The following is a 24,554-nucleotide window of genomic DNA, read 5'->3' on the forward strand; positions in this document are numbered from 1 at the left end:
TTTTTCCAAAATTTAACCCTTTGCATAAATTAATGATTTACACATTTTGGTAGACCTGTACTTAGAATAAGACATAATTGAAATAACAGCAAGGATCTCAACATTCATAAACATTTTGATTATTTAATCATAGTTCATCAAACAGCTAATTATTTTGTAGGAAGAGAAATGAGGCATGGAACTTCTGGTCTTCAAAACTCCCTTTTATATCTATATTAAAGCAATGGCTTTTGATTGTTTTCAAAAACAAATATTTCAAGAATTATATACATATACATAAATCATGTTAATAACAGGTAAATATCAGGAGTGTTCACATGCAAAGTGCACACAACTCTCTACTGATACAATGAGCATTCAGGTAGTAGAGGATCTAAAATTTGATGTCTCCAATCATTACTGACTTGAAATGAATGGAATTCTACTTTTCCTCCATAGCAAAATGGTTGATCAATCACCAAGGACCTTTCTGCTTTATGGAAGTCAAAGCAACACAGTTTCAAATTTATTTACCTCTGCTACTGTTAATCCAGTGTACCTATAAAGAAGAAAGCTTTGTAAATAAGCTTTCTTTTATACAGGTAAAACTGGATATCAGGAGTCTTGAAGCCATCTCATTTCTATTCCTACTTGTGAAAAGGCAAATCTGTTGGAGTGGAAACCCATTTTCCTTTAAAACCACTCCTGCACATTTGAGGTTGCATTTTCAGCAACCCCAAATGTGTCATGTTTTTAAGCGGGTTTAATTTTCATTGTTACAAACAAAGCTGGTTTTGGCATATAAAATAATCATAATACTGAATCATTGTGTTTCAATGGCTACATATATAACTTTATGATCTGACCAATAGGAATCAAGAACATCTGTTTCAAAGTTTATCTTACTATCAAAATTTAGGAAAATTAAGTCCAACAGTGTACCAGAAGATGTAGTAGGTTTAGACACAATTTGTGAACAGCAAAATGAATCTCTCATGAACTTTAAAAAAGAAGTGTTCCCAGTGTTTAAATCAATATTAAAGTCTCCCATTATGATAATTTTTGGAAGTCTTAAATACACATCAGGAAGAAGATTTGCAAGGATAGTATCTTTTAGTTGTTGCAATTTGCAGTTTGGTGCCTTGTAAACAAAGACAATCTGAAAAACACCTTTGCTAGGTGATATTATGTCTGCTATAACAAACTCTAACGATGGAGTTGAGAAAGTGACTGTATTGTGAAGAATACAATTATTTCGATAATATAATACCAATCCATGAGGTGGTCTTGTATTAAAGTTTGTTTGCTTTTCGTCTAACCGAACTGGTGGTTCAAAACCAGGTAAATGAAAATCCCCATTTTCATCTGTTGATATAAGTCTTGATTCAGCAATACCAATAACATCAGCATCCAAGATGTTAGGGTCTGATTTTATATCATTAAAGTGAGCATGCAATGACCTTGAGTTGTTGAAAACGACTTTAAAATAGTTACTTGATAAATTATACAATGGCTTAAAGCACAACTGTAGAGTTGCATCTGTCCTTAGTCTGTGTAATTCTTGTCGAACACACTCTGCTACAGCTATTGCTTGTTGATTGAGATCTAATATCTGTAATCCAGTTAAAGATGTGACTCTGTTTAGTGCAACATAGTGAATATGTGGAATTTTTCCTTTACGTTTTGATTTCAGACTAACAACAACTTCTTGTAATGTATCTCCTTGCGATTTATGAATTGTTTTTCCAGCTGCTGGACGAAGAGGAAATTGAATTCTTTCAAAGGTCTTATATTTATAAGTAAATGACCTTTTAATGTCAAACATTGGAGTCCATGTAATTTCAACATCTTTTCCAAACAAGTGTGAATATTTTCTTCTATTGTTAGCACCAATTCTGGCATCCTCAAACTTAACCCATATGATACTTGGTCTTATAGATTTCGTTTTGCACTCTATCAATTTAAGTTCACAAGTTGAACCATTTGTGAGACCATCAGTGACTTCAATATTAGCTGTAAGATCATATTTCATCCCAATTGCTAATACTACTTCCTTTGTAAGGTTTGCTGTATCAGACTGTTTTTCTGGTAAAGAACTAAGTAATTTTGTTTTTACAGATGCTGGTAAATCCCCAAAAACTGTGTCAACTGCTGTAACTTTAACCTTTTGTGAGCCTAATTTAGATATGTATTGCAAATTAAAATTATCCACTAAAGCATTTTCAACAAACAAATGAGTAGCATTAGTTCTGTATGTTGGATCACTGATTGAAACAGTTCTTGTATTTAAAACTGCAAAATCATTTTCAGTCAGCTGATTTTGTCTCAACCTATTTAGTAATTGAGCAAATTCCAAATCATCTTTTTGTCTCATTATTTCAGTTATGTCATGAAAAGAAAATAATAATTTCCAGTAATAAGGAGCTAATGATGTTAATCCTTTGCTTAGATCATTGAAAATCCAGCTGTCAAATACAGGTTGGAGTTGGAAAAAGTCACCAATAGCTATGATACTCACGCCACCAAATGAACAGTTGCTGCCCTTGATTTTTTTCAGCCTTCTCTCCAGTAAAGAGAACATTTTATTTCCAACCATTGAAATTTCATCAATCAAAATCAGAGACAAATTTCTGTATTTCATTCTGAGTGTATTGAGAACATCGCATGACAATGACTGGTCAAGTCCTTTATTTGGTTGTATCTGGAAAGCATTGTGAATGGTCAGACCATTTATATTGTAAGCTGCCTTTCCAGTAGGAGCACAAAGAAGAATTCTAATATCGTCAGGGTCCTCACCTTCAATAGAACATAAGTGTCTGTGTAAAGCTTGAAATATTGTTCTTACAACTACAGATTTTCCACATCCTGCTCCACCTGTCAAAAATGTATAAAATGGTTCATGTTTTGTTTTAACCCATGTGACAACATGTTGGAAAAATTCCCACTGTTTCTTATTCAAGGATCTTATCAAATCAAAATAATCCCTCTCACTTATTCTGTTTGCATGATTTGTCAATTCTACTGTTCTTGCTTCTATTCCAACTTCACGGGACATATCATACAGTCTATGTTCTGTTGGTCTATCTGGATTGAAATGTACATACTGTTCAGATTCTGTTGGGCCTATTTCAGCATCTTCCATTTCTACTTGCTGTGTGGCAGGTGCTATTTGATCATTCTCATTACAATCGTTTTCTGCCTCTTCTATAGCTTTCTCTAGGTCTATCACTTTTCCTTCATATTGCTTAGCTTTTTTTTCTAAAATTCTTGCAACGGTCAAGTACATGTTTTCGAATGTTTCATGTTCGTATTGCAAATCTGAAAGTTCGTTTCTCCATGGATAAAATAACATTAAGCGTTCTCTGTAGAAGTTTTCAGAGTCAGTCTTGTAATTGTATTTAACATATCTTATAACCTTAGGTGTTTTTCTTTGATATATTCGAATACCATTCTTCAGGGTTATGTCGATTTTGTTATTGATTTCTTCTATAATATCTGCATTTGCCGCTTCATTTTCATTATCAGATTCATGATCTTTTTCTTCTGTTTCGTGATCATCTGAGGACTCAGTTTTAGGATACTGCAATTCAAGCGGAGATACATAATCTGCTAAACACCAGTTCTCCAGTTGTTTTGGTCTACGCGAGTACCTTTTAATATCATTGTCTGATTCTATTTCAGTAGAGTCTGGGCCTAGTTTTTCTAGAACCGATGATTGCTTGAGGAGAAAAGTTCTTTTGTGTTGTGGAGACGTGTTAATGAATACGACTTGTCTTGTAGCTTTTGTTAAAGGCATCTGTAGTGTTAAGTATGTTGCTTCTTGTGCGCTTGTTTCAACAGAATTTGAAAAGTAATTCCCAATGTGCCTTACTTGATGCTTCAAGTCTAAATTTCCCTGTCGTGCTTCTTTTGCTGCTTGGTCTAGTAATGCACTCATACCTTTTTGTGACTTGCTTATATATGAAACAATATACACTGCACATGCAAATGCATCTAAAACATACTGTAAATCATGATTTGCTTGCCAGGCTATCAACACAGTTTTCATGTAACCATTAACACGGACTTCAATTGGTTTTCGTTTGAGAAAAACTTTTGGACCACTCAAGTTGCTTCTTATGGCCTTAATATAATTTTCATCATCCATTTGTAACACATCATCTAAAAACATGTCATATGTCATCTGGTCTATATATTCAGAATTGTGAAGTGTATTAATTTCGTTTTGTATTTCTTTATATATAGCTTTGTACTTTTCTATGTCATCATTTTCTTTTAAAGGCTCTAAGATTACTGTTGCTTTCATAGGTGGAAGGGGGAAACCAAAACGACAAATTGGGTGACCTTTTTTTCTGCATGTTTTTGAATGTTTATGAACCTGCAAATTGACTAAATTAGTATTATTTTCTAAAAGTGAACAGGAGACATATTTATCAATAAATGCTACAACATCTTCATTTGAATCACTTTCATAAACTGGTGCATTTTCAATCCAGATCAAGATATGAATATGGGGTGAACCTCTCTGTTGAAATTCAACTCTATAAAAAAAATCTGTCAATTTTCCAATAGGATCATGATCACTTTTCAACACCAAGTTAATAAACTGTTGGACACGATAATCAAAATATCTAGAGCATGTCACAGGGTCTTTCTGAACAAGTTTAGATTTCTGATGCCAATCCATTCCTTCCAATTCATTGTCAGTATATTCTTTGCCATCATTTAATTTGCCAAGAATTCGTAACAAATCTTTCCAATTAGTGTCTGCAGATGAAAGAGAGCCAAACCATGTTGGAAGACCCAACTGTCTGATCATTGCAAACAAATCTTTCTTCCTCTTTTCAAGGTATACTGGAGAATTTCTTAAACTTCTAAAGATATAATAACCTTCATCTAATCTTACAAGATCATTTACAGTGTTAGGATTGAGTACATCTTTTGCTGTCCATTTTTTTCCTTCTGATTGACACCTTCTTAGAGCAAGATTGACCTTATCACTTATGTTTTTTAACTGAATTTTTTTTAACTTGAAAAATATATTTGGTACAGACTGTGCTACTCTCCTATCCATGGACCTTAGTTCCCATTTGACAATATCAGTAAAGTGAACAGAGACAGACCTGTCTTTGTTATCTGGCCTTCGTTGACCACAGAATATAGTTGGAAAAGATAAGTACTCTGCATCAGGATCACTGTAGAGACTAATTGGTCGTTGACCTTCACCAGGAGCAAAAGTTAAACCTGCATCACATAGTGGATTGTCGTCTGGAATGTGATCTAACAGTGTATCTGTGTTTCCAACATGCGTTTCACTTTCATCTACTTCACTGAAATGATCGGAGTCATTATCTGAATCATTCTGATCTTGGTCATTCTCTTGTTCTGCACTATTGTTTTCATTTTCATGTGTTTCTTCATTTATTTTAGCGATTTCGGTAATCCAATCCTCATTTATTTCTATGCCAGAAGACTTGTACAAGTCACTTGTTCTCATCAAATAATGTAATGCACAAATGACAGCAAAAGGTCTCACATTTTCACTAAAATCACACTTTTTGAATTCCAGCTTCTTCTTCAGTTTAACTGATATTGTACCTGATTTCTCTATTGTATGTGGAAGAGAATTTATTGTAGGTTGAACTTCAACAGGCACATTTACAACATTGCCTTTAACTGATAACTGTCCACCTCTTGGCAACTGTCGAATCTGCATAAAAGGAATTCTTAATGATAACAGTCTCTCTTCTAAAGGATACAAATTAAGTTCTTTTGGTCTTTGGGGAAATCCCATTTTATTGGCTATCGAAAATCGAGGAATTCTTTGTTTTTTTATTGCATTGAGACAAGTATGACATATCCATTCTATGTCTTGTACAGATTTAAAATTAGTAAAGACATGTGACATGTTAGCAGGAGTGGTCATTTTGACAGTTTTAGAATTAACTACAGAATCACAAAACCAAGTTTGTTCACATGAAGTACATATATATGTAGGACCATCATTAATTTTTGTTTTAAAATTTCTTATGCAAGCATTAAGAGTTATACCTTGAACTCTTTTCTTTTTTATTTTTTTTTCATGATCTGTGAAATCAATGTTTTTTCTTTTAGTACTTTTAATTGTCTTATCATAACATCTGTCTATATCTAATTTGTTCTGTCTAGAACTCTGTTTTTTCAATCGATCATGTTCTAAATTTTCCGGATGTGATCTATATCCTTGTCTTCTATGAGAGTCCCGTTCGGACTCATGTTTTCTGTAGTCTTCATCTTGTCTGGCAATTTTTTTCTTTTCTGTTTCATTTCTTTTGAAAACATCATTCTTTCTAGCCTCTCTTTTAGCAGCAAGTTCTCTTTGATTGAAATCTTCATTCTTTCTAGCATCTCTTTTAGCAACAAGTTCTCTTTGTCTTTCTATCTGTCTTAAATCAGAATTATCTCTATGAGACTTTTTACTTTCAGCTTCAGCCCTTCTATAATTTGTATCCTTTCTTACTTCTCTTTTAGCAGCAAGTTCTCTTTTATTGAAATCTTCATTCTTTCTAGCCTCTCTTTTAGCAACAAGTTCTCTTTGATTGAAATCTTCATTCTTTCTAGCCTCTCTTTTAGCAGCAAGTTCTCTTTGATTGAAATCTTTATTCTTTCTAGCATCTCTTTTAGCAACAAGTTCTCTTTGTCTTTCTATCTGTCTTAAATCAGAATTATTTCTTTGAGACTTTTTACTTTCAGCTTCAGCCCTTCTATAATTTGTATCCTTTCTTACTATTCTTTTAGCAGCAAGTTCTCTTTTATTGAAATCTTCATTCTTTCTAGCCTCTCTTTTAGCAACAAGTTCTCTTTGTCTTACTATCTGTCTTATATCTGAATTTTCTCTCTGAGACTTCTTTCTATCCGCTTCAGTCTTTCTATAATTTTTATCTTTTCTTTTATTTTGCATGTACTTTTTCATATATACAAATTTGGGTACCTTTATATACTGGTAAGAATTATTTTTTTGTTTTATGTTCCTTAGTTTCTGATCATCGAAATAATTCTTAATCTGCTTGGTCACATCTTTCTCAGCATCTTTACTACTGATAGTGATACATATAGGTAAAATTTCATATTGAGAGTCTAAATCAATTTGTAAACTTGTGTAAAAAGCATACAAGTAACTGAGGAGGTCATGTAAGTCAGCAAATCCAATCAAAATACTTTTGCCAGAGGAATCTAATGGATTATTCAGTGTACATTCTGAATGAGAATGAGTGTCAAAAAAATAGTATATATGATTATAATAATAAACTGCCGAACATATGGCTCCAATCATTATAAGAAATGTGTTTGACTGCTTAATACAATTTTGAATTGCTTCTTGTAATGTGAGAAATCCAGTCAATTCTTGGTACTGTAAAGCTATACCAAACAGAATATTTTTTTTGTTAATTATAAAAATCCCTTCAGGAATTTCAATTTTGACAGGAATTTCATCAAAATTCAATAGCATATTTTTAAATAATCCCTGTGTTGTTAATTCTTGAACATGTTTCCTGTAAATTTCATCTCCTTTATTTAAAATGTAATCCAGGTTCAATGTGTTTGAATCAAAACTTAAAGTAGAGAGTGATAAGAAAACTAAGCAATTACAAGTACATTGGTTTCCCCTGCTTTGATCAGCAAATTTTGTGGCATACTGGTCAAAAGTTCCAAATTTAATAAAGTTTGCATTAGAAGAATTGACAAATTTTGATAGCACCTCTTCTGAATTATTTCTAGGTTGTTCATTTTGGTCTTGCAACAGATCAGTTTGGATATTACTATGATAATCTTTTCTTGCATAACTATTGTTTAATTCATTTAACAGAAAATCTGTTTGTATATGATAAGTTTCTTTTGCACAGTTATTGTTACTGTTTTGATTCAATTCTTTTGCACAGTTATTGTTACTGTTTTGATTCAATTCTTTTGCACAGTTATTGTTACTGTTTTGATTCAATTCTTTTGCATAGTTATTGTTACTGTTTTGATTCAACTCAGATAGTTCAAGTTTATCTAATTCAGATATTTCAAGTTCATTTAATTCTGATATTTCAAGTATATGTGGTTCAGATATTTCAAGTTTATTCAATTCAGATTTTTCAAGTAGTTTCAAGTTACTGTTGTTTATATTTGAGTGGAGGTCAGTATCCCCCATGTTATCTGAGTTACTGTTGTTTATATTTGTGTGGAGGTCAGCATCCCCCATATTTTTTGAGTAACTGTTGTTGAGGGTGTCAGTATCACCCAGGTCAAGGTCAATTCTAGTACTGTTTATGGGGCCAGTATCCCCAGTCAAGTCTGTCAGTCTCTGTTGCTGTGGGTGTTTCACTCCACGTTTAGCCTCTGCTACCCTCCAATTTTTTCTTCTTGGCATCTTTAAAAATCTATAAATACATATATGCAAAATTTTCAAATAATGTACAATAATCAGGACAAAATTTTACAAGTGCTTAATGCAATAAAAGAAAGGCTGGATGAACAATTGCATAATGAGAGCTAATATAAGTAATAATTCTAAATATATCATGAATATAATATATGTTTTCTGCCAAAGATTTGTCACTTGTTAAGACATACTTATAGATATACCTATACATGTATCTAGAACACTGATGCCTTGTTCACATGTACATTCAATTCGAATCTAATTCGCTAATCACATTCACCCACTCTTCTTTTTTAATTCATTTTATCCAATTCGCATTAGAAATACTATTTTGTTAATAGGAATTAAAAGATAACATCATTAAGACAGTAAGGCAAATTTGACATGTATTGCAATTTCAATGAGAAATGAGGTTAGAACTAAAATGTTTGGAGTGCCAGTAAACCAATTTGAAATACGTTTGAACTAAGCATGATATGCTTCATGTATTGGAATAAAATAAAATATCAAAGTGCAATTATAGCTGCTAAACATGTTGCCTTTGGCTAGAAAGGAAAAGTTATGGTATGTCCTTTTTTTAATAATGATCAATATTATGTTGGATTTTTTTTAATGTAAAAAAAATGTATAGCTTTATGAAATTGGTACTGCTGGTGCATTTGTACATATTTAAACAGTATTGTTAAAAATATCTATATATTCATTATAACAGACTTCCTAAATCAAGTAATTATAAGGTATATAAAGGTGATAACATTAATGCACCAATGTTCATATAGAGTAAAATTTAGTTTTAAGGAGGCTTGCGGGTATAAGATTTTTAGAAAAAAAATAAACATTAAATTTTTATTACAAACTTTATTCATTACTTAAACATGTTAAAGTAGTTGTTACTTTATCACATGGTACAAAAATCATTCCAAAAAATCATTTCGTGTAGGCCCCAGGTGACTTTTGAAATGTAGATATCATTGAAAAAGCTCCAAATTATCTCCCTTTAAAGCAAAAATTTAATTTTTTGTCAATAAAATTGAAATATCTTTTTTAACCAATCGGTGACCTATATTTTTTATTGTAGTTTTTAAATAAGCTGTACATAAAAAAAATTATTGTTTTTTTCAAATAAGCTGTACATAAATTTTTTGTTGTTTTTGAATAAGCTGTACATAAACTAAATAAACTAAATAATTGTAAAATTTAAGCGATTTCTGTAATTAAGTTCTTTTGATATCACCGCTATTTCTCCTATTAGTTCAACAGAAAAAAAGGATATTATTAAAAATGTAGGCTTCTTTCGAAGACAGATTGTGAGCGTAAATGAACAGTGACCCCATTTTTTAATTTCATTTTTCTATTAAGTATAAGATAAAGTTCATTTATAGAAAAATATAGAGAAATCCTATATTAAATTAAAAAATTGATTTAGACCAGTGAGCCCCCTTAAACGTTTTAAACAATACATGTTTACTTCATTCATATGTATGAGTACAGAAGTTTGAACTTTGACATATGAAATCAGTCAAAAATATTACTCTTAGAATGTATGATTAAATGATGTGTATATTACATCTATTTACTACATGCAATCTGTAACAATTTTATATCTTTTAATCATGGTACATGTACATTGAACTATTATGTCTATACAATTGTGTTTAAATGTTGTACAGTATGTTTGCTTTTTCTCTTATTATTATTATTATTATTTTCTTTTACTTGTATTGTATCCATGTATATGAGGGCCTCAGGGAAGATTATTAATTGTAACTAACTGTGTTTACCCTCTTTAAATAAAGAATTTATTATTAATATGAGGAAGGCGCTACCTTAAATGCCAGCTTTATACTAAGACAATGTCCTATCATCTATTGATTGATTGTTGGTTGTTTAACGTCTAGTAAAAAACATTTCATGCATGTTCAGAACGAATGTCCTAGGTTACATTACATGCGCGTAGCTACGTTTACGCCAAAACGCCCGGGCATACACTTGAATTTTGGTAAACAAATCTTTTAACCTAAAAGAATTAAAAAGAACTGGTAAAAAGCACATAAGCTTTTAAATATTTCTTCAATTGCTTGTAATTATAAAATTTGCTTTTAAAAAAAAAAGGATTGTATATGTTTGTTCACTTTTTGTCAAAGTCTTAATCTACTGTTAGTTCTACTTCCATTTGTTTGAAGCAATCAATATCTGCCGAGATTCAATATGTTGTTTGCATTTTTGTTGAGCCTGCAACAGTATTGTCGCGAAAGTGATACATAGAAATGCTAGATTTTGTCAGAGGGGTCAACATTTAAATTACTAGTAGATTGACTAGCAGGTATACAGTCTAGGGATAAAGTTGGTTACACGTGAATTAAATTGTCAAATCTGCATCGAATTTTAAGAAACTTTGGCCAAATCTTTTATATGATTGATTTTATTATTTAAACTAAATTTTGAAAGCATTTTTTTTTCAGTTTCATTTTTTGTTATAAACTGACAGACGAACATATCTTGTTGCAATTCAAATCTAAAGAAAATGATTGTTTCTTTTAAATCCTGGGGGTGAACTAATCACTTTTTGTGGTAAGAAATTCCATGCGAAATTCCATGGTTATCATGAGTAAAATCATACAAGTGTTCGGTAAACAGGAAGTTGTCAAGTGATCAATCTGTAAACGCATCACACAGTAAAGCTGACTCAGATAAACCCTGAAACCAAATTTCAGAAATCCTTGTATTGTAGTTCCTGAGAAGAAGGCGACTAAAATATTCATCGGACGGACGGACTGACAGACAGAGGTAAAACAGTATACCCCTCCCCCCCTTTTTTAAAGCGGGGGTATAATTGTGTATGAAAGGTTTGTTGTGGATGGAATGACGGACAATGGTAAAAATATATGGCCCCCACGTCTTTGTTGGTTTGATCATCGATTTATTAGACTATATTTGCGTGTTTCAGAAGTGTTTTCTTTGCTTCACTAGCACACAAAAGATGACTTGATAAGTTCGGGTCAAAGTGATTAACGTCGGTTCAAACATTATGACATTGCTGATATGTCCGAGCCAAAGTTATTAGGGCTGGGTCAACTTATTTGACGTCACAAAGACATGATATGGAATAATATTAAGAGCTGAACAGAGTAATATAGACAGTGGGACGACAGATAAGAAATCACAGCAATCCGTTTTGTACACAATTTCATTGATCTATCACTAATAGATCCTATTTTTACATAGTCAAATATTTTTAGAAATTATAAAAATAATAGCAAAAAAATCTTTTAATTTTCAATTTATAGAGCTACAATATATATCAGTTCACAAGTTACAACAGAACACAAATGCTTAAAATATTTTTAATTTCTTTAAATGCAATTATAATGATAATTCATTAAACATTTAAATCCATTGAAAACTTGTTTTAACTTCATCCTTCTCTTTTACAAGAATGTTTTCTCATCAATAACATTGACATAATTTGTTGCCAATGTTTGGAACATGCAAAAAATGCTAAATTTACATGTGTTTGTTAATTAGATACATTTACTTTTAATTGTATGCTACTTTATTTTCAACTGCACAACACAGTGAAATAAATATAAACAGCAAAATAATCACTTAACTATTTTTAGATATGTTAACATTATTTGCTGTCCTTTATCTGTATTCTTCCCTGTCATCATTATTATTTTATACCTTAATTTTACATTCTAAATTTAGAATGCTAGCTAATCAGATTTTTCATATAATTACATATCTAAAAATACTAAGTAGTTTGTGTGTACTCATTATAACTATTGCAAACTCTTCCAAAACATATATTCCCTGTACCTTCCAGACTGTTCAAACAGGAAATGAAGTATAATTTTAACTTTTCATTGAAGAGTTTCTTTTTGCTATATCTTATTACCACAAAGAAAATTTTAAACAACAAAGTACAACAAACTAAAACTCATGACACTGAAAACATGGTCTTTATTGTTGTAAAGTAAATGGTATGGTTCAAATATTTCTTAAATACCAATTCAACACCAATACGTTATATTGGGTTTCAGAGGATAAGATTTTTGTAAAAGATTACTAAGATTTACTAAAATTGGTTAAAATTGACTATAAAGGGCAATAACTCCTTGAGGGGTCAACTGACCATTTTGGTCATGTTGACTTATTTGTAAATCTTACTATGCTAAACATTATTGCTGTTTACAGTTTATCTTTATCTATAATAATATTCAAGATAATAACCAAAAACAGCAATAATTCCTTAAAATTACCAATTCAGGAGCAGCAACCTAACAACGGGTTGTCTTATTCATCTGGCAATTTCAGGGCAGATAGATCTTGACCTTATAAACAATAATATCACTTGTCAGATTTGCTCTAAATGCTTTTGTTTTTGAGATAAAAGCCAAAAACTGCATTTTACCCCTATGTTCTATTTTTAGCCATGGTGGCCATCTTGGTTGGTTGGCGTGGTCACCGGACACAATTTTTAAACTACATACCCTAATGATGATTGTGGCCAAGTTTGGTTAAATTTGGCCCAGTAGTTTCAGAGGAGAAGATTTTTGTAAAAGTTAACGCAGGACGACGACGGACGACGACGACGACGGACGACGACAGACGCCGGACGCAAAGTGATGAGAAAAGCTCACTTGGCCCTTCGGGCCAGGTGAGCTAAAAACGAACTATATCAAACGAACATTCAACCTTATATGTAAAAAAAAATGACAACTGCATGGCTAAAACTAGAAATACGTATAACACTTTGCAATTAGATACTTGTATTAAATGTATTGCCAATTCCAAAAAAATTTTAAATTTCAAATGTTTCCAATATGATTCTTATTTTTCAAAACTGTAAAAAGTTTTGGCATAGGTAAAATTGAAACTGGAACTATCTTTTAATAACTAATAACAATCTTACAAATATAAATTTCACTGACAATGTATATCATAAATTTTGAATAATTATTTTGGGTCTTAACCATTTAAAGAATGTTTCAACTGTTCGAACTCTATGTAGTCAAAAATCATTGTATCTTTCCTCTAAGTACTTCCAAAGTACAGTAAATCAGGCTATCCGAACTAAAAAAAACTGTATCATAAAGGCGACTGTAATTGAAAATATTTCAGGGTACAAAAACAGATTGTTTACAACATGAATTTACAGCTTATTGATTTCTTTTCTGTATCGATATTGTATTTAGCTCAATACTTGTTGAGCTTAATTTTGGTTGATTCCGACTGTCTGTCAAATTTACATGCATCCTAAATCTAAACCTTCTCTTCACATACAAATCGAGAATTCGTCTGTTACAAATAAAGGACCAAAAAATAAATATGCCATGCAAATCATTCAATACTGTCATAACTGTTGAGAACTCAGACATTGGAAGAAAGGTATTGACAATTTGATAGATCCAGATAATGCAAGTGAACAAAAATAGTTTAAGATAAATAATCGTATGCATTCTGTTATATTCATTTTGTCCTTCATCCTCTATTGTTAATCTTTTGATATGAAAGGACGATACTATAAAGAAAAACAAGTTTGTACAACAAACAATACTAATAGGAACCACAAAAGTATAAATGAATGATACATCATGATCCAAGAAACACATTTCACTGCCATATCCTATAGATATTCGTTCAGAGAAAAGATATGTAAATAAAATGTTTGATAACACAATGACCAAAGGTATTCCATAAGAATACACGATGTATATTGTTAATCGTTTGTTTTCTGATGTAGATGACACTGTTTTGCTAGTGAAGACTCTATACATATGAAAGGAACAGACATTCAAGCAACTGAAAATCGCTAGCCAAAAGTAGTGTAATAAGGCTCCAATAATCATACATACTTTTTGTGTTTCAGCCCCAAATGATACTAATTGAAAGAAAAGATGGCATTGGAATATTGCAAATACTAAGCACATATTGTTTTTACCAGGCAGTGTTCTTAAAGACGGGAATATACAATAAGTTATAAAAGTCATAACTAAGCAAACAAGAGATGTACAGGTGAAAATGACGTGAATAATCTCCCTTACATCATGATCAGACGTTGGTTTTTGAGTGACTATAAATATATATCTAAATGTTTCCATACATATTCTGGGTCTACCAGAAGACATTATCATAAATTTATCATAATCCAGTTCAATTGTTTTTGCTAGAATAGTCAACTTTAGCGAATTTAAACTGAATTCAGTAATTTCCAGTTCTATTTGTTGACATGTCAGGAGACTGTTCACATTTGAATACACAAACGAATCTTCTTTCATCTCTCTGATAAAACAGGATTTTACAAAACCCATTGTTGAACTATAGCTTTCGATACTCAGTGCTTCAACATTCTTAAATATCTTAAATGTAAAGTTTTTAAGGTCATGAGCAACCACCAAATTACTGTTGTAAATTGACATGAGTTTTTGCTCCACTTTTAATCTATCAACATAGTCCAAGATCAAAATTTTCTGATACACACTTATATAAAATTCAGTATCACTTTGCCATATAATATTTTCTGCACAGTTTGGATTTGCCCAATAGATTGATGACGTAAAATTAACCTTTCTGATATCTATTAGACTCTTCAAGTAATTTCTAAAAGCTTCTTTTACTGATTCCAAAAATGGCACAGTTTCATTAATGTCGCTTGCTAATTTTGTTGTCAATCCAAGAGAAACAATATAGCCCAGGTTTCGTGTCGTACGCAATAATGGTACACACCCATCACTCGTCAAAACTCGTCCTGGGTAGCACATAATATTCCGATATTTATTCTGAAAATTGATAACTCAACATTTGTATTGCAGCAATGTCTACATAAATACAGGGACGAATTTGCCGGATTTTCCGAAAAACAAATAGTTGAAAATTAAATTGATACAGGTATGATTGTGCAAGTTATTTTTGATACAGTTACATTATTAGCCCCACATTAGAAAATAAACTCTTATTTAACCTTTGTATTTTCTCTCGCTTTTTTTTAAGGTAAAGAAAGGCAACAGTAGTATAAAGTAAAACCACAGAAATACTGATCTCATAGAAAATTCAAAAGAAAAAGTTTCTAATCAAATGACAAAATCAAAAGCTCAAACACATCAAATGAATGGATCGTATCTGTTATATTCCTGATTTGGTAAAGGCATTTTCTTATTTAGAAAATGGTGGATTGAACCAGTTTTATAGCTAAACAAACCTCTCACTTGTATGACAGTCGCATCAAATTGCATTATATAGACAACGCTGCTTGAACAAAACAATCACACAGCTATTACAAAAATTATTTGAGCCAAAAAAGGGACCTTATATTTTTGTATTGTAATACAAGTGAGAGGTTTAGCTAGCAATAAAAGCAATTTCAATCCACCCTTTTCTTAATAGCAAAAATTCTGTATACACTTGTAATTCATTTGTTTGATTAGTTGTAGCTTTTGGTGTTGCCATGTGTTAAGGGACTGCCCCTTTTGAATTTTCATCGGAAATCGGTATTTTTGTTATTTTATTTTTTCCTATGAATTAACATATCTTACCTTGTTTGGGTCGAAAACTTTTGTTTTATAGGAACTATCTTTGTTAAAATTATGTAGATTTTGTACGGAAAATGTTCTATGAAATTGTTCATGGCTAATGCTTAACGTTGTAATTGAACTAATGCATTCTGTTATATTGCTCCCTGTAATTACATTTGATTTCTGCGAAGGGTTACACATATAGCAGTATATATTTTTGAACATACAAAAGTTGTTGTCGTATGCCTGGCAAGCATATTCAATATTAAAGTCATAATTTTTCCAGGTTCCGGACACATTACACGTACTTACGATGTCCTCTTTCAGTTTACACGATCTGGTGTAGTTTTTAAAGGAAGAAGTGTAAAAGAATATGTCACATTTGTTCCTATTTACAAGTTTTATGATTTGAGAATAGTTTGTAATAAAATTAAGGTTGCCTTCTTCCTCACAATCTATTTCTAGACTCCAGGGTATTGCATATTCCAAACTTTCATTAAAGCACATAAGACAGTAGATATTTCTGAATGTAAGACCGCTTTGTCTTGAGGTCACTGGTATATTTTGAAGTTGTGTTTCCAAATCACTCGAAATGTTACAAAGTTTACTTAATTGTTCATTTGAATCAGTTGGACATTTAACTAGCATTTGAATTGCATTTGAAGATTTTGTTTGACGATTCCATGATAGAACATTTGTTTCTATGCATGCTGGTTCATACTCAAAGAAAACATCAGGACAACAATTTCCAGTTATAAAACAAGAAACACGACACGAACAGTTAGGACAAATTCTATCTTTGAATGATACATTTTGATCGTTTGATTTTTCTTCTCTTTTGTTGTTACATTTAGTTTTCCCACAAAAGTCATCATACAAATCGATAATGTGAGTTAAATTTACTTCCTCAAAATGCACAAGCTCTTCACATGTCTCAATACAGAGCAGTACAAACAATTGAATTAGGAGAACTCCTTTCATTTTAGTGGTTTCTGAAATTTCTAAAAACTTTAAGGAAATATATATTCCTGATGCATAATAAGCATCGATATCACCCTACATTATAAACATTTGATATAATACATTATTATTGAAATAACGTATTTTATGTTTTCCTTCCTGGAATCTGTGCACATGCGCAATGTTTGTGAAAACTGTTGTATTGGTACTGACAAGTAGTTTTAGAAGTTTCCTTTAATGCTTATAAGATAAACGACTTATTTCCTTACTATTCATCTTATAAATTATTGAAACACGTCTATTAGGTCTACTATTGTATGTAGAAGATCATTATCTTCATATTATGTCTTCGATTGAGTATGCTTTGTAGCTAACGCTTCCTTTGTTATGTACAGCAAAAAGTATTAGATTCCTGTGAAACTGTATAACTCGAGGAAATGTCATAATAATGTTAGAGAATTTAACATCAGCCGATACAAATATATGTCTACATATCCTGCAAACATCTCATTTTTCATATAATCGAAGGGACACCTCATTTGTTTTAAAGACTTTTCTAATTGATGGTTAATTAATGAATCGGAATAAAATAACAACTATTGTCAATTGTGAAAGCTACATATTTGTCTTTTTGACATTTTTGTTTTGCGCGATTCAATTTACATTATAACATAAGATGAACTATTTCCTTTGGCCAAACAACAATTTTAACGCATTTCAAACATTACTAACTTTATACAGGCACAATACAGATCTAAATTGACAGACATGATCCATTTTATTGTTATTGATATACCATTCACAAATAAAGTCAAACAAACAAAAACCACAAGTGTTAACACGAAATAAAGGCAACAATAAAATGAAGTGTACCGGTGTTCTAACGTCATAAATCAATTGAGAGAAAACAAATCTGGGTTAAAAACTAAAACCGGAAGAAATTCATCAACTATAAGAGGAAAACAAAGAAGCAACAAGAACACAGAAGAACAATAAAAAGAAATGGCAACATACATAGAAAGGAAGTGCTGAAAAGACACCATTACGTGACAAAATACAGTACAAACACTCGCAAGAACATACACCAGAAAGAAATGCACAAACAACATTCAATAATATCATAGTCGACACATCTGGCAAAATGCAGAACAACAACGAATATAATCCAGATTATTTTTGCCGACCAATTGTTTTAAATTAATTAACATTTAATGCGATTTTTTGAAAATCGTCCTCAGTCGTTTTATCTAGATTTGTTGAAGGTTCTGTCGAATCAACAGTAATCGTTATGTGTTGGAGAGATTTACTCTAATTATTAAAAACTAGTCGATGGTTAATTTGTAGTAAATAAGCTCAGAATATCTTTAATCATTCGTAATTTTCCAAAACCTACCAGATATACTACCAAGGGCTTCAAACATAAATGATATATCATGATATTATTAATTCATATGTTTTAACAAATTTGATTCGTTTAGGGTTAGTCACATGTTAAACTATATTTTAGAAGGTAGAGAGAACACGGCGGATAGCAAAAGGCATACTGCACAGCAAAAAGCATATTGCACGGTTATTTTTAGAATATCTAAAAATCGATATACTTTGTGACGTCATGTAATGCATTTCAGCAGATGAGTCTTTTTTAGACGAAACGCGCGTCTGGCGTATATAAAAAAAATAGTCCTGGTATATATGATGAGCTAATATTCAGTATATTGTTAAACGTTTTGAAACAAATGATATCTATGATCGATTATTTGACGAAAAAATCTTCAAATACATAAAATGTTAAACGTGTTAAACAAACCAAAAAAATAATGGAATAACAACTTATATGCTGTTATTGTCAAGGAGACATATAGATTCCACAACTGCCACAAGTATGTTACGATATTTCTCCACTCGATACAGTTACATTTTAATATTTAAAGCGAGAGGCTGTGCCGAGCTTTTTAAATAGTTAAAATTTTACTGTCGAGAGTAGATAAATATCATAATATTCGAGTTATAGTGGTGGAATCTGTTTCTCTAATGATTTTTATCCTTCTTTTTCAAAGATTTGAAGAAAGTTGTGTTTTTTTTATGTGACGTCATCCGGCATGGTCGCCTTTTTTCATGACGTCAAAAAAGAAAAAATCAGAAGAAACAAAGAAAATTTAACTTCACAATAAAATTTCGACCAATCATTTGCTGAGAACAAATTTTTCACTAGAGATTAGAAATATTTTTCTCACACCGATTAGGAAATGTGAAAATAGCATGAAAATTAGAGAAAATATGATCTATAAAATTCTAACAAAATCAAATGACGATTTTGATACAAATATGGTCGAACATTAATAATATATAAACAAATATAGCCTTTGTATGAGGACAATACAGGATATATCGACCCAAAGAAGTATAGCGACCTCGGACTTCATCTTCAGTCAATATACTTCTTTCAGGTCAATATATCCTTGTATCGACCTCATACAAAGGCTATATTTGTAAAATATAGAAAGAAAGTCGTTTTACAGATTATTTAAAATTGCACTTGGGGACCGGTTTTGTTTGGTCTTTTAACTCCAGTCGTCGACGTTTGTATAATGATTTACAAAGATTTTAATAATTTCAAAGAGGAAAGAGGAAACAAGTAAAAATGACATATTTGGGCGAGGTAAAAAAATCCGACACTTGTTTTTGCAGTAAAAAAATATAAATCTAAATGTTCTCATAAAAAACATTCGAGAGCAGTGTGTTGTTCATTGTGAGTAACACGTAAAAGACAACAGTCGTATACCGATGTTCAAAAGTCATGAAACGGTTGAGAGATAACAAATCCAGGTTAAAGTGTGAATCTGAAGCAATATCATTAGACAGGTATCTTAATGAGTTATTACCTCCACTGGACCAATGCCTCTTCGAGATGACGTTTTGTGACCAAGGTTATTTCCAGCTCTTTTTGGTTATTAACACCGCTGGGTCAATGCCTCTTCTAGATGACGTTTTGTGTCCAAGGTTATTTCCAGCTCTTTTTGGTTATTCACACCGCTGGGTCAATGCCTCTGCTAGATGACGATTTGTCTTCAAAGTTATTCCAGCACTATTGGACTGACATGAACAATGATGAAGTATCATTGAAATGGCATTGTTTTTCCTTTATATTTACCGTTAAAAATATTAAATGTTGAATTAGTCGACCACTTCAAAAGAATTTCAAACCCCAGGTATAAATTGCCTAAGCTGTATTTGGTACAACTTTTCTTTTTGGAAATTCAATATTTCTAAGAGGCATAGCTCTTGTACTAGATGTTGTAGATATAAGTTTGTAAAAAATTGATGATAATTGAGAGCAATAAAGATGCCGTATGCCATAGATGTTATATTACCAAGGGGCATTACTCTTCTAAAAAGTCGATCGTTCTCCATTTATTAAACCTGTCCGAGATGTAGCTTATATTTAGCTATTGTATAAGATTGATAAAACTATGTCATGAACTGTACCCATGATACTAACAAACTAGAGGCTCCAAAGAGCCTGTGTCGCTCACCTTGGTCTATGTGAATATTAAACAAAGGACGCATTTGAATTCATGACAAAATTGTGTTTTGGTGATGGTGATGTGTTTGTACATCTTACTTTACTGAACATTCTTGCTGCTTACAATTATTTCTATCTATATTGAACTTGGCCTAAAAGTTTTAGTCGAAAATGTTAGTTAAAATTTACAAATTTTATGAAAATTGTTAAAAATGCACTATAAAGGACAATAACTCCTTAAGGGGTCAATTGACCATTTTGGTCAAGCTAACTTATTTTTGGGTCTTACTTTGCTGTACATTGTTGCTGTTTAAAGTTTATCTCTATCTATAATAATATTAAAGATAATAACAAAAAAACAGCAAAATTTCCTTAAAATGACTAATTCAGGGGCAGCAACCTAACAGCAGGTTGTCCGATCCATCTGCAAATTTCATGGCAGATTGATCTTGACCTGATAAACAATTTTACTCCCTGTCAGATTTGCTCTAAATGCTTTGGTTTTTGAGTTTTAGCCAAAAACTGCATTTTACCCCTATGTTCTATTTTTAGCCATGGCGGCCATGTTGGTTGGTTGGCCAGGTCATGCCACACATTTTTTAAACTAGGTACCCCAATAATGATTGCGGCCAAGTTTGTTTTAATTTATCCTGGTAGTTTTAGAGGAGAAGATTTTTGTAAAAGATTACTAAGATTTACGTAAAATGGTTAAAAATTGGCTGTAAAGAGCAATAGATCATAAAGGGGTCAACTGACCATTTTGATCATGTTGACTTATTTGAAGATCTTACTTTGATGAACATTATTTCTGTTTACAGTTTATCTCTATCTATAATAATATTCAAGATAATAACGAAAAAAAGCAAAATTTCCCTAAAATTACCAATTCAGGGGCAGCAACCCAACAACGTGTTGTCCAATTAATCTGAAAATTTCAGGGCAGATAGATCTTGAACTGAAAAACAATTTTACTCCCTGTCAGATTTGCTCTAAATGCTTTGGTTTTTGAGTTATAAGCCAAAAACTGCATTTTACCCCTATGTTCTACTTTTAGCCATGGCGGCCATCTTGGTTGATTGGCTGGGTCACGCCACACATTTGTTAAACTAGATACCCCAATGATGATTGTGGCCAAGTTTGTTTTAATTTGGCTTGGTAGTTTCAGAAGGGAAGGGTTTTGTAAAAGATTACTAAGATTTACAAAAAATGGTTAAAAATTGACTATAAAGGGCAATAACTCCTAAAGGGGTCAATTGACCATTTTGGTTATGTTGACTTATTTGTAGATCTTACTTTGTTGAACATTATTGCTGTTTACAGTTTATCTCTATCGATAATAATATTCAAGAAAATAACCAAAAACAGCAAAATTTCCCTAAAATTACCAATTCAGGGGCAGCAACCCAACAACAGGTTGTCCGATTCATCTGAAAATTTCAGGGCAGATAGATCTTGACCTGATAAACAATTTTACCCCGTCAAATTTGCTCTAAATGCTTTGGTTTTTGAGTTATACGCCAAAAACTGCATTTTACCCCTATGTTCTATTTTTAGCCATGGCGGCCATCTTGGTTGGTTTGGCGGGTCACGCCACACATTTTTTAAACTAGATACCCCAATGATGATTGTGGCCAAGTTTGTTTTAATTTGGCTTGGTAGTTTCAGAGGAGAAGATTTTTGTAAAAGTTAACGACGACGGACGACGACGGACGACGGACGCCAAGTGATGAGAAAAGCTCACTTGGCCCTTCGGGCCAGGTGAGCTAAAAAGGAAGGACGGACGGATGCCCGTTTTTTAAATGTTCCTTGCAACGCATAACGCGGGGGACGAATAGGAGATAGGATCTGTTGTTGTTATGTTTAACTCGTTTTTTTAATAGTAGATATGTTCCTGACCATATGAGTATTTGAACCGTACGTGTACGGTCCAGACCGTATGCGTATACTCCTACGATCGGACCATATATGTATACTCATACGGTTAAGGACGAACTAGACAATATATTATGTATTTTGAAAGTATTTGTGGAAAGGATGTCAAGTGCGACTTCACATACCTAACGTGTAGCTTATCGGAGCGTCACTGATGAGTCTAACGTAGACAAAACGCGCGTCTGACGTTTCAAATATTATAAACCTGGTACCTTTGATGACTATTTAATTTAACTTCGTGCCAAAATAAAATATTCGTAGTTCGTAAAACAATCAGATAAATATGGAACATAAATTAAGCTAAAGAGAATGAAAACTTGCTAAATTATTAACTAGAAAAAAAATCTACAAATAACTCCACCAACTTTTATTTGGTCAAGTGACTCTATATTGTCCTTAAATCTCAATTGTGACCCAATTTTGATCATTTTTGATATTTTTTGTCAGAAGTAGATAGATAATGTCTGCAAAAATAAATAGGTTTTCTTAAAGAACATCTTATTCTTTTTTCTAAACTTTATCGGAAAAAAATCATCACCTAATAGAACTATATTCAATGTCTACTTCACAAAAACATTAGATAGTCTTGAATTATAGGTTTTACTATATATGTGCCGAAATTTTGTGTCTTTATTTTACTTTTGTTTCCTTGTTATTTGTTATTCGTGTTTTGACAAGGTCATGTTTTTCTCTGGCTGTTTATGACGTCTTTACATAAAATCCATAGGATGTTGGATGTGTATGGATCGATAGTTTAGTCTTACATGCATGATTTTTTATTAGTTGTTAATGGCTATGAACTAGCTGCCAGATAACTGTGAGTACTCTCAGATCTGTTTTTATGTCGTTTTGTTTCTGGATGTATAAGTTCCCTGCCACGTCCACTTGTATTTTTGTCCATCTGATGAGTTACACCTTTTTCAATTGATTTTTGTAGTTCGTACTTATGTTGTACGTTATACCACTGTCCCAGGTTAGGGGAGGGTTGGAATCCCGCTAACATGTTTAACCCCGCCACATTATTTATGTATGTGCCTGTCCCAAGTCAGGAGCCTGTAATTCAGTGGTTATCGTCTTTTTTATGTGTTACATATTTTTTTTTCGCTCATTTTTTTTATGTAAAAAAGGCCGTTAGTTTTCGCGTTTGAATTAATTTCTATTGTCTTATCGAGCCTTTTATAGCTGACTATGCCGTATAGGCTTTGCTCATTGTTGAAGGCCGTAAGGTGACCTATATTTGTTAATGTCTGTGTCATTTTGGTCTCTCGTGGACAGTTGTTTCATTGGCAATCATACCACATCTTCTTTTTTTATATTTGATGTTTGCTTTTGGTCGTATGACCTTCTACGTAATTCTGTATATATATTTTCGGCATCGGTTTTTATTTAGCATAGTGCAGATGGGTCCTGATGTGTTATTCGGACAACGCTCCATATAAAGAATTCATTCGAATATGTGATAACTATAATACAAGACAAAAGGTATATAACAGAATTCAATATTTAAATAACACTCGGCCATTCTATTGAATCATCTAGCGTTTGCGTCAATGAAAATATATTATGTTATCTGATATCAATACATCACAATTCCTTATCCAAAATATAAAAAAAACGATGCGTTTCCCTCAATGAAGACAAGCCCCAGAGGATGATAGTGTTATAAAGTTGGTTCATATCAGCCTTATCGATCCCAACGGAAAAAATCATATCGTGTTAGAGGACGGTAAGACGTATACCTATTGAGTGTTCTTGTGTTTATTTGAGATGTTCTGTATTTTAGTCACGTGATGTTGTTATTTTAGCGATATTTTTTATATTGCCATATAAGTCAGAATTTTGGCTAGCCATAAAATCAGGTTCAACCCAGCTTTTGTTTTCTAAAAGTGTCCTGTACCAAGTCAGGAATGTGGCAGTTGTTATCAAATAGTCCTTTTTATTTATGTTGGCATTTGTTTTTACGTAGCAGTTCAGTTTCCATGTTGTTCTGTTGCTTTCCACTTATACCTGATATGTTTTCTTGGGTTTTGGTTTGTTACTCTAATTTGTTTTCACTTTTATGACCATTGAACCGCGATATAATTCTGCTACCTTGAGTAAAAGTTAAAGTAAATCAAAAACTATTATGATGACCACAAGTACATTTTAAAATGGCTACTCTGTTCTGGCTGTCACATTTACATTGTACTGACAGTCTCGAAAGTTATATTACAGACTGTTTGTATCTTAAAGTCTGCGG

General features: G+C 32.1%; 1 protein-coding gene across 1 annotated transcript; it reads right to left on the bottom strand.

Moving 5' to 3' along the window:
• Window positions 1-802: 802 nt before the first annotated feature.
• LOC134722507 (uncharacterized) lies at window positions 803-8,374 on the bottom strand. Its single transcript, XM_063586128.1, has 3 exons — window positions 7,656-8,374; window positions 6,097-6,887; window positions 803-5,925 (listed from the first exon to the last, which is right to left on the bottom strand). The coding sequence occupies exons 1-3, from the start codon at window positions 8,372-8,374 to the stop codon at window positions 803-805; spliced, it is 6,633 nt and encodes a 2,210-aa protein (XP_063442198.1).
• Between the last annotated feature and the right edge of the window lie 16,180 nt (window positions 8,375-24,554).

The sequence above is a fragment of the Mytilus trossulus genome, chromosome 6, assembly GCF_036588685.1.
Source record: "Mytilus trossulus isolate FHL-02 chromosome 6, PNRI_Mtr1.1.1.hap1, whole genome shotgun sequence".
Taxonomy (NCBI): Eukaryota; Metazoa; Mollusca; class Bivalvia; order Mytilida; family Mytilidae; genus Mytilus; species Mytilus trossulus.

Excerpts from the sequence above, each read along its gene's own strand:
- LOC134722507 (XM_063586128.1), bottom strand. The coding sequence starts at position 8,374 with ATGCCAAGAAGAAAAAATTGGAGGGTAGCAGAGGCTAAACGTGGAGTG. Across the intron at positions 6,888-7,655 it reads AAATTTGGAACTTTTGACCA|AAAGACTGAAGCGGATAGAA; the intron begins GTATGCCACAAA and ends TAAAAATTATAG. Across the intron at positions 5,926-6,096 it reads TTATGATAAGACAATTAAAA|TTAATTCTAAAACTGTCAAA; the intron begins GTACTAAAAGAA and ends GTGATTCTGTAG.